Genomic DNA, 10,912 nt, shown 5'->3' with positions numbered 1-10,912 from the left:
TGGACACGATTCCACACCGAGGAAAAAGGTGCCCCATGTAAATCGTTCATAATGTCGCCAAAATATATTTGTTAACTTTCAGACAAGTACTACTGAACTGTTGTATACAAATTCCTTTTTTCAACATATGCGAGTCTCAACTAGAATTTGAACTCGGTTAGCGTATGTTATCAATATAGCACAGACAACCGCTTTTACGCTTTGAGCCAAAGCACTTCAGTAGACTAGTTACTGACCAAATCGACTGCTGACTGCGCGGATATCAATGACGTCATTACGTTAGCGTGTTCAAAATCACGTGACGGGCGCATTTGAAGCAAGCCTCTCGACACAGTGTCGAAACTTCAGTATCGAGCGGACCAACTACGAGCAACCCATCAGTGGTTATGAAACCCTCGCGGTCCGACGTCTTCACGGCCACAAGATCAAGCAAAGGTGCGGAAGGTGAGACAAAGTCGAACGTGGCGATCGTGTACTGGTGGGAATGCCAGCCGCTTTAAATTTGAGGAGGTGCTTGAGGCCGCGTGGTTCGCTTTTAAGTGTTTGGGGATTGAGCACCACGTGCAGGAGGAGGAGGCGGTACAGCAAATCGCACCTTCACGAGTTCACTGTGGATGACGCGGGTCGTGCACTTTTAGCTGCTGATACGTTAATTTATTTTCCGGTCGGTGTCCCGTGAAATGTAACGCTACATCTGACTTGGCGGAGGCGCGTTAACTCGGGATTGCTTCTTCTCTTTTCGCGCTCGTGCACTTTTCCGCGCTGCTTCTCCTTTTGATTTTGCGCATGCTCCGAACTGTGCTGTCCGCCGGGCACGCGCATGTTCAGCTGCTCGCTCCCGCACGGCCTCGTCTTTTATTTCTGATTTTTCTTGAACTCTACGTGTTCTTTGTTTTTTTTCCTTTTCGTCTAAAGCCGTCATCGGTAAACTTTATTAAAGTGGCGGCGAACGATGTAACTTTACAGGGCGCGTTCAGGTTTCATTGCCATCAGTTTGCCTCCTACTGAGTCCTATTAGAAATAATTAAAATTATTTCATTTTTTGGTGTTTTCTTATCAGGAAATATGCTTGTACTGTTTCACTGTAACAGGGAAACTTTGATTTGTTTAATGGGAAATAAAAAATACAAACATTACAGTGCTGCTGGAGGGATACAGTAAAATTTACAGCTGGCATGCATTACGAGTACAATTTTTGTGATATTTGAAACGGTGTTGTTTAATTGAATGTCTTTTATTCTTTACTGCTAGTTTAAGTATTTCTGTACACTTTGACACTTTAGCTTACTAGAGATGGCGTGTTAAATGAAGAACAGGACTCAAGCCAATCGGGCTGTTTGTGTCGGACCACCTGAAGCCATCAAAATACAAAATGTGAAAGCTGCTGAGCCGCGACTCGACTATTATGGGCTGGAGCTCAACTGTCTGTCCTCATTGTTTAAAGTGGCGGTGCCACCTTAGAGACCTTGGTGAGCAGATTCTGATGCCCATGTTGGTGAATCCCTGTTGAGCCCACTCCTATCTTGCCCCTCAGACCCTCGTGCCAATAGGTGGTCTTTAGTTACGATTCCTGCTGAAGTTTCTTTTTAAAGGGCATATCCATCTTGTGGTTTTCCACCTCCTCAGATGCTCCATTTCTTTTCCAGCTGCTTATCTCTTCCTGCTTTGCTGACTCGGCTGATATCTCTGTGATTTCCACACACAAGACCCTTCTGTGTCAGCAGTGCTGTCAGGATCAGTAAACTCTAAATTATACCAACTTCTGCTTCGCCAGCCCAATCTAATTCTTTATCTGTATGCCACCATCTCTATCCACATATCTCACAGTTTGCCCCTTTTTTAGACAAACACAATGACTCCGTCTTAACCTGTGAGTTTGCTCAACTTCAACATCGTCTACTGGGACTGAAGAGTTTAGAGTCTCCTTCTCATCTCCAGTGTCTTCATTATCTGATGTAGTGTTAGATAAATCTCTCTCTCTATCTCTCTCACTGCTGGTGGTATGTCGATTGTCACCTTTACCGTTGACTTTACGTAGTCTAGAATGGTTGGCCCTTCCAAGAGCACCTCCACGTCTGACACATTTCAAACTCCATCCTGTCCAGTGACGTCTGCAGGTCCCTTCCATTCTGCACAGTCCACTCTTTGGTCGTCCACTTTGTCTCAGATTTATCATTTTCAGAATTAACCTGTCTCTGGAGTGCTCTCCGTATTCGCTCTGAACACTCGGCTTCAGTAAATGCTCTTCTTGACGTGTGCAGCGCTGGAATATGTGCTCCACTGACACACTCCGAGTGATGCCTTCTAGGGCGGGTGGTCTGTCCACGAGAACACAAGAAAGATTTGGATTTTGGCCAAACACCGGCTGATATGAGCTGTACCCATAAATATTGTGCATGGTATTCTTTACCATTAGTGCCCCGTGGCGCTAATCTGGCACTAACCAGTCACATCCAGTATTCTTTATCACTTTCTGTATAATTTCTGCGAGTGTCTGATTGTGTCTCTCAGGTAGTCCATTAGCCCAGGACTGTATGCAGCGGTGGTCTTTGTTTTAATGTTAAAATTCTCTGCCATCTCTCTGATTCCCCACCATTATCACTAAGTAGTTTCTGAGGAGCTCCATATACTCTTATCTGAGAATGAATGAATGAATTGTGTCACCATTTCTGATGGTCTCTTTGTCTTTACAGCACTTCCTGCACTGAAACGTGTGAATGTGTCAATGAGGTGAAGACCCCGTCCTCCTGTTTGACGTTCATGTCAGTCTATAGCCAACAAAGCCCTAAATATGACGACTTTAGTAGACCTGCCATTGCTGTGTCCAAACATGATGGTGCCGTTTAGATAAAGTGTTGTCATATCTACACGGTGGGACTGAAATGTATGCAAATCCCCTTTAAAGAAGGTCTGCAGTGCACTTTGATCACATCTGAATTGTTTGATTTGTAATTTTAAACTGTGAGGCAGAGGAGGAAATCAAGACAACAACAATAACATTTATTTATATAGCACATTTTCATACAAAAAATGTAGCTCAAAGTGCTTTACATAAAGAATAGAAAAATAAAAGACATAGTAAGAAATTTAAAATAAGTCAACATTAATTAACATAGAATTAGAGTAAGGTCCGATGGCCAGGGAGGACAGAAAAAACAATTCCAGACGGGCTAAGAAAAAAATAAAATCTGTAGGGGTTCCAGACCACGAGACCACCCAGTCCCCTCTGGGCAATCTACCTAACATAAATCAAACAGTCCTCTTTGTATTTAGGGTTCTCACGGAAGGACTTGATGATGATGGTCATGTAGACTTCTGGCTTTTAGTCCATCAATGTTGGAGCATCATGAAGCTTTGAGTAGGTGGTGGTGGCGCAGACCGCCACCACAAAGAAACCGGAAAAAGAAACAGAAGAGAGAGTTGGGGTCAGTACGGATTTTAGAGCCACCATGAATAGTTACTCTGTATGTTCAATTCATTATAATATCAGGATTAAATTAAAGTGAAGTTATGAGAAGGCCATGTTAAAGTAATGTGCCTGGTGAATTCCTATTGGCAGGCTATTCCAGATTTTAGGTGCATAGCAGCAGAAGGCTGCCCGCCTCACCACTTCTTTTAAGTTTAGCTCTTGAAATTCTAAGGAAACACTCATTTGAGGATCTGAGGTTACGATTTGGAATATAAGGTGTCAGACATTCCGATATATAAGATGGAGCAAGATTATTTAAGGCTTTATAAACCATTAGCAGAATTTTAAAGTCAATTCTGAATGACACAGGTAATCAGTGTATTGACATCAAAACTGGAGAAATGTGCTCGGATTTTCTTTTTCTAGTCAGGATTCTAGCAGCTGCATTCGGCACTCGTTGCAAACAATTTGTCTTTTTTGGATAGTCCTGAGAGGAGTGCGTTACAGTAATCTAGTCGACTGAAAACAAACGCGTGAACTAATTTCTCAGCATCTTTCAGTGATATAAGAGGTCTAACTTTAGTTATGTTTCTTAAGTGAAAAACTGCTGTCCTAGTGGTCTGATGAATATGCGATTTGAAATTCAGGTTACAGTCAACAGTTACCCCTAAGTTTTTTACTTCTGTCTTGACTTTTAATCCTAATGCATCAAGTTTATTTCTGATAACCTCATTGTATCCATTATTGCCAATCATTAAAATTTGAGTTTTCTCTTTATTTAGCTTGAAAAAATTACTATTCATCCATTCAGAAATACAAGTAAGACATTGTGTTAGTGAATCGAGATAGTCGGGGTCATCAGGTGCTATTGATAAGTACAGCTGTGTGTCCGCAGCATAGCTGTGGTAGCTCACGTTGTGCCCTGAGATAATCTGACCTAACGGAAGCATGTAGATTGAGAAGAGCAGCGGACCCAGGATAGAGCCTTGTGGAACACCATATCGGATATCATGTGTCTTTGAGTTGTAGTTACCACAACTAACAAAGAATTTTCTCCCTGCCAGGTAGGATTCAAACCAATTTAGGACCCTGCCAGAGAGGCCCACCTATTGACTAAGGCGATTTCTAAGAATATTATGATCAATGGTGTCAAATGCGGCACTCAGATCTAAGAGGATGAGAACAGATAAATGGCCTCTGTCTGCATTTACCCGCAAGTCATTTACTACTTTAACGAGTGCAGTTTCTGTGCTGTGATTTGTTCTGAAGCCTGACTGAAATTTATCAAGAATAGCATGTTTATTGAGGTGGTCATTTAACTGCATAATGACTGCCTTCTCCAGAACTTTACTTAAGAAAGGCAGGTTAGAAATGGGTCTAAAATTTTCAAATCAGAGGGGTCAAGATTATTTTTCTTGAGTAGCGGTTTAACTACAGTAGTCTTAAGGCAGTCTGGGAAGACCCCCGTATCTAATGACGAGTTTACAATGTCAAGAATATTATCAATTAGCACGCCTGATACTTGTTTGAAAAAACTAGATGGTATTGGGTCAAGGATGCAGGTGGAGGGTTTCATTTGAGAGATTATTCTGTGTAAATCAGGAAAATCTATCCTAGTGAAAGAATTTAATTTGTTTATAACGGAGTACTGGGGCTTAGGAGGTTCCACAGTGTTGGGGAGATGTACTATATTATTTCTAATATCATTAATTTTTTGATTGAAAAATACAACAATAGCCTCACAGGTTTCACTGGAAGTATTTTGGAGGCATTCCTTTGAGTTTCCTGGTTTAGCAGACGATCAATCATAGAAAATAAGACTCTGGGATTACTAGCATTGTTATTTATAATCTTAGAGAAATAGCAGCGCCTCTAAAGACGGACTGTGTTATTGTATTCTGTTATTTTCACCTTCTATATCTCATAGAGGATAATCAGTTTAGTTTTCCTCCATTTACGCTTAGCTCTACGACATGTTCTCTTTAAATCAGACACCCTCAGGCACAAATGTGTCTTTGAACCAAACCTCATGGAGGGCACTGTAACCCTGAAGTGTGCTCATTATTTTTGCTGACTTTATGAAGTTAATTCTCCCACTTTTATTTTCACAGGGCTTTCCCATTTCACACTTCCATACATTGAGGTGTCGGCCTCCAGCTCAGGGCTGTCCATGTGAGAAGGGAATCTGAGAAGAGAACGGCAGACACTTAGAGAGAAGAGTTTCCTACAGAGCATGGCCTCTGCCAACGAAGATGGTGTGGATGAAAGAACGGTGGACATTAAAGAAGAGGACTGTGAGCGGCTCACACCAGAGGATGTGTGTGTGAAGCTGGAGGATCATGAAGAAAGAATTTCAGTTTTTAAAGAGGAGGAGGAGTGCAAGGGGGTGACTGTTGCCATTAAAGTTGAGGATCTGAATGGTTTCTCAATTGGTCTTGAACTTCAAAAGCATGAAACTGAGGATATTTTCAAGCAAGATGCCTGTGAAGAATCTCCATCCAGTTTACAGCCCTGGTCCACTAATACGGGACGACTGACTGCACAGGAGAATTCTGAAGAGCTGAAGTCAGAGTTATCAGAGTATGAAGAGAAAGTGACCGAAGGAAATGGGAGAAAAGGAGAAGAGTCACTTGGGAGTGTTGGAATAAGTGAGTAATGTGATTAAATATAAAAGGAGAGCATTTATAAATTATAACAGTTAATGTTTTTAGAAGATTGAAATGAGAGTTGAAATCACGGTTAATTGATCTTGGATAAATACCTCCTGCTCGGGTGCATGATGACAAACAATAGTTTACCTAATAAATGATAAATTAGACAAACTTTGGTGAAAAAGGAAAAAAAAGTGTTCAGCACATGACTTGAACATCATGAAGCTTGGACTGAAGCTGTGATGTATGCATGTATGCAGTGGTGCATTACGTTCAATGAGAATATCAAAAGTCATATTTTGTTAAAGACGTGTATATTTCTTAAATTGTGTGGTAGTTAAGGCAGAAATGTCCACACGACTCTTAACAAGAGAGAACCCAAATTCAGAAACATTATTGGGTAGGAAGGCTCTGATCGGAGTCTAAAGAGCTGATATTAATCACTTATTCCATTCCATTAGGAGCTGCTGATATCAATAATACCGTTTTATTTTTTTAAATAATAAATGTAATTTTACCAATACATAAACTTCACATTTCATAATAAAGCTACTGCATACAGCATACACAAAGAACATTTACCCATAATGCACACATAATGGAACAAAAACAAGCTGAACAAAACAAAAGACATGTCTTAATCATACTCTACATTTCTAATCAGATAAAATGTTCAATTAGATATTTGTAGCCGTCGACTCCGACAAGAAGAAAATGAGACAGTCTTGGTGAACGCTTCAGGTTCTCATCTAAGAATATAAGCATCTCTGCATGTTCTGAGGACAGTCTGGTCCTCCTGTCATCCACGACGTGTGCTGCCCTACTGAACAGACCCTCGCTGTCCCCACTCGTATAAGGAGGGCACAGGTAGGACGACGACTTTTATTGGTCCTCCAGAGAGCCAGTGGCCCAGCATCTCTTGTGGTATGAGGTTCACAGAGAGAAAGATTCACCTCTGATGCTGCTGTCTCAAATATCGTTTTTATCTTTATTGACAATTTCTTTTCATGCGTTCTGCAGTTATGTTGGCGGGGAGTTTCTTTGGATCTCTCGGCTGTCGTCTGTCGCTCCGATTGCGTTTGTGTGGTCGAGACACCGGCACCAAGCAGTATATGTGTTTTGAGATTTGCAATCATCTGTGAAATGCGTGTCCTTGTACCATTGTTTAATTTAGGGAAAAAAATCATTATCGTAATAATATCTGTTACAGAATTCGTGACTGTATAATGACTATTCACATTCAATGCTTATTATGCATAATTAGTATTATTTTGTTTAGCTCTAAAAACTAGGCTCGCACCATTTTACCCAACAAGCAAATAAGAGGGCTGATTGCAATTTCTAACTAATCGACGCTCACTTGATAACAATTTATATTTATTTATCAGCTCGGTAAAACTCTACATCCCTTTCATCCCATCTACCTACACATTTACTGAAAAGCTAATCAAAGGAAATTTGGTCAAAATAGCTAATGCCTGGTTAATTAATTAATTATAAAAATAAATCGGTCAACAAACACTCACTGGCAGATGGAATCGTGGATCTAAATGATCTACAAGGTGACATGTTCCAGAACTGAAAGTGGCTGGTTGTCCAGGCTTACGAATTGCACTGTTTTTACTGTCACAGTAAGTCTTTGGTGTTCTTACTGTCAGTATTATAAGGTTGCGTTTTCTAAGTGCTGCCATTATTGGAGGCCGAGTGTGAGTAGGTGACTGAGTTAGACTAAGCTAGCTGTTCACCTCAGCCCGAAAAGCTCGTTCTTCACACCAGTCCCTTTTGTGTTGACTTCTCAGATGCTGAATTAAGTTTATATTGTTGAAAGTGTTAGCAGATAATCCTCCATCATTGACTTTTTTTGTACAGATATTGCAAACTGCAAATTTATCTCTTGTAAGAAGGCAATTAAACTGTTAGACTGGCGAGGACGTGTTTTTGTATTTTGGTAATGTTGGAACTTTGTCTTGCGTGCTTTTTATCATTTAAGATCAAATGTTAAGGTCAGCTAATTTGCTGATCATCGGTCAAGTCATTTGGAGTGAAAGTTGGCTGATTTTGATTTGTGATCGATTGATCAGATCTGGCCTGTCTTTCACATATGAGAGAAAGGTGGATAAATTGAACATACAGCAGCAGAACATGTAAAGACCACACATGGAGTGTCCAGACCAGAAATGGCACCTCTGTGTGAGGCAGGAACTCCAACCAGTGTGTCCCCACTTTACTTGTACTGTTTCATTTATTTTTAAAGGTGAGTAGTGCTTAGGAATTTGGACATCAAACCCTGAAGTTGCAGTTTTAAATTCAGCTATTAACACCATGTGACCACAAGCAAGTCACGTGACCTGTCTGTGTTCCAGTTGAAAAACAAGAGAAATGTAACCAATTGTGTCTGAAATGTTGCGAGTCACCTTGGATAAAGATGTCAGGGAAAAAATTATAGTTAAACTGTTTGTGTTATTTCAGATTTACTGAAGAATAGCAGCTTCTCTCCACCTTCATTTGGTCAGCCCTCTCCTCAATACAAAGAGAAAGGTACGAAGAAATCAGCAAGAGGATGCGAGAACTTGAAGGCACCTTTTTTGCAATGCAGTCCTCTCACTGCCTCTGGAGTAACACCGACAGAAGCCATCAAAACTGATCAAGAGCAAGTGGAGAAAGAAATCCAAATTCATACTGGAAAAAAATGTTTGGAATGTGGAAAACAATTCACACAGAAAAGTAGTCTTAATGAGCATATGAAGATTCACACAGGAAAAAAAGCATATTGTTGTCATGAATGTGGTAAGCTGTTCACTAGGAGAAGCCATCTTCAGAGTCATAGAAGAATCCACACAGGAGAAAAAACTCATATCTGTCCAGAATGTGGTAAGTCATTCTTACGTATAAGCAATCTTCAGACACACAGAAGAATCCACACAGGAGAAAAAACTCATTGCTGTCCAGAATGTGGTAAGTCGTTCTCAAGGAGAGGCCATCTTCACACGCACAGAAGAATCCACACAAGAGAAAATCCTCATTGCTGTTCAGATTGTGGTATGTCGTTCTCCCGTAGAAGCCATCTTCAGAGGCACAGAAAAAGCCACACAGGAGATAAACCTTATTGTTGTCCAGAATGCGGCAAACAATATTCTGACAAACTCAGTTTTCAAAGGCACACAAAAGTTGATACTGGAGAGAAGACATATTGCTGTTCTCAATGTGGAAAAAGGTTTTTCAACAGTAGGTGTTTTCGAGTACACACACAAACTCACACTGAAGAGAAAATGCAATAGACCTGTTCTGAATGTGGTAAATGTTAGGAAAACGAGAAAAGTTTTCATATAAACACCAAAATCCATACTGGAGAAAAATATTTTTGCTGTTCTGAATGGGAGAAAACGATTCTTAGACTTAAGCATACTTCAGTCCCACATCTGAACTCACACTTGCGAGAATCCTTATTGTTGTCCTGAATGTGATAAGCAGTTCTCACAACAAAGCACACTACAGAGTGACATCAGACTTCACACCGAGAGAAACCTCACCATTGCTTGGCAAACAATTCCAAGTGTCTATCGTTCTTTGGGTAAAGAAAAACTTCCTAATGTTTGTGCGAAATTTACCCTTAACAAGTTTCCAACTGTGTCCCCGTGTTCTTGATGAGCTCATTTTAAAATACAAGTCTCGATCCACTGTACTAATTCCCTTCATAATTTTAAACACTTCAATCATGTCACCTCTTAATCTTCTTTTGCTTAAACTGTAAAGGCTCAGCTCTTTTAATCTTTCCTCATAATTCAACCCCTGTAGACCTGGAATCAGCCTAGTTGCTCTTCTCTGGACCTTTTCTTGTGCTGCTATGTTTTTTTTTGTAGCCTGGAGACCAAAATTGCACACCGTACTCAAGATGAGGCCTCACCAGTGCATTATAAAGGTTGAGCATAACCTTCTTGGACTTGTACTCCACAGATCGTACTATATAACCTAACATTCTGTTAGCCTTCTTAATGGCTTCTGAACACTGTTGGGAAGTTGATAGCTTAGAGTCCACTATGACTCCTAAATCCTTCTCCTAAGGTGTACTCTCGATTTTCCGACCGCCCATTGTGTATTCAAACCTAATATTTTACTTCCTATGTGTAATATTTTACATTTACTGACATTAAATTTCATCTGCCACAAATCTGCCCAAAGCCTGTATGCTATCCAAGTCCTTCTGTAATGATATAACGGATTCCAAATTATCTACTAATCCACCCATCTTGGTATTATCTGCAAACTTAACCAGCTTGTTACTTATATTCCTATCTAAATCATTTATATATATTGAAGATCGCAGCGGCCCTAGCACTGACCCCTGTGGAACACCACTCTTAACATCGGCCAGTTCTGATGAGGTTCCTCGCACCATCACCCTCTGCTTCCTGTGTTTGAGCCAATTCTGCACCCATCTAAAAACATCACCCTGAACTCCCACTTCTTTTAACTTGATGCCCAACCTCTCATGTGGCACCTTATCAAATGCTTTCTGAAAGTCCAGATAAATAATATCATCTGCTCCACTTTGACCGTATGCTTTTGTTGCAACCTCATAGAATTCCAACATGTTAGTAAAACACGACCTCCCTCTTCTGAACCCATGCTGACTGTTCAGAATAACTCCTGTCCTTACCATGTGTTGCTCAATCTTATCCTTAATAATTTCTTCCATTATTATTTACACTTATCTTCAAATCTTTGACGCCTGTTTAATGTAATATACTCACCAACTAAATCAAACACCCCAGAAATATTATTATCATTGGATGCAGAAAAAGCATTCGACATGATTGAATGGAAATACCTTTTTACTACATTGGAGAAGTTT

At 40.4% G+C, this 10,912-nt stretch overlaps 1 protein-coding gene across 2 annotated transcripts; it reads left to right on the top strand.

Moving 5' to 3' along the window:
* The first annotated feature begins 332 nt into the window (after positions 1-332).
* LOC120528399 (zinc finger protein 665-like) lies at positions 333-9,679 on the top strand. Of its 2 annotated transcripts, none has more exons than XM_039752556.1 (3): positions 333-435; positions 5,521-6,057; positions 8,530-9,679. In XM_039752556.1, the coding sequence occupies exons 2-3, from the start codon at positions 5,643-5,645 to the stop codon at positions 9,336-9,338; spliced, it is 1,224 nt and encodes a 407-aa protein (XP_039608490.1). In that variant the 5' UTR covers positions 333-435; positions 5,521-5,642; the 3' UTR covers positions 9,339-9,679. The 2 variants fall into 2 exon arrangements, with proteins under 2 accessions (XP_039608490.1, XP_039608489.1); XM_039752555.1 differs by having other exon boundaries at positions 333-444.
* Positions 9,680-10,912: the final 1,233 nt, after the last annotated feature.

This window comes from Polypterus senegalus, chromosome 4, assembly GCF_016835505.1.
Source record: "Polypterus senegalus isolate Bchr_013 chromosome 4, ASM1683550v1, whole genome shotgun sequence".
In the NCBI taxonomy this organism is placed as follows: Eukaryota; Metazoa; Chordata; class Cladistia; order Polypteriformes; family Polypteridae; genus Polypterus; species Polypterus senegalus.
This window is presented reverse-complemented; position numbering and strand designations above follow the sequence as displayed.

What these genes read in the sequence shown, in the direction of transcription:
- LOC120528399 (XM_039752556.1), top strand. Translation starts at nt 5,643, where the DNA reads ATGGCCTCTGCCAACGAAGATGGTGTGGATGAAAGAACGGTGGACATT. An exon ending in ACTTGGGAGTGTTGGAATAA is followed by an intron (nt 6,058 to 8,529) that starts GTGAGTAATGTG and finishes GTGTTATTTCAG; the next exon opens with ATTTACTGAAGAATAGCAGC.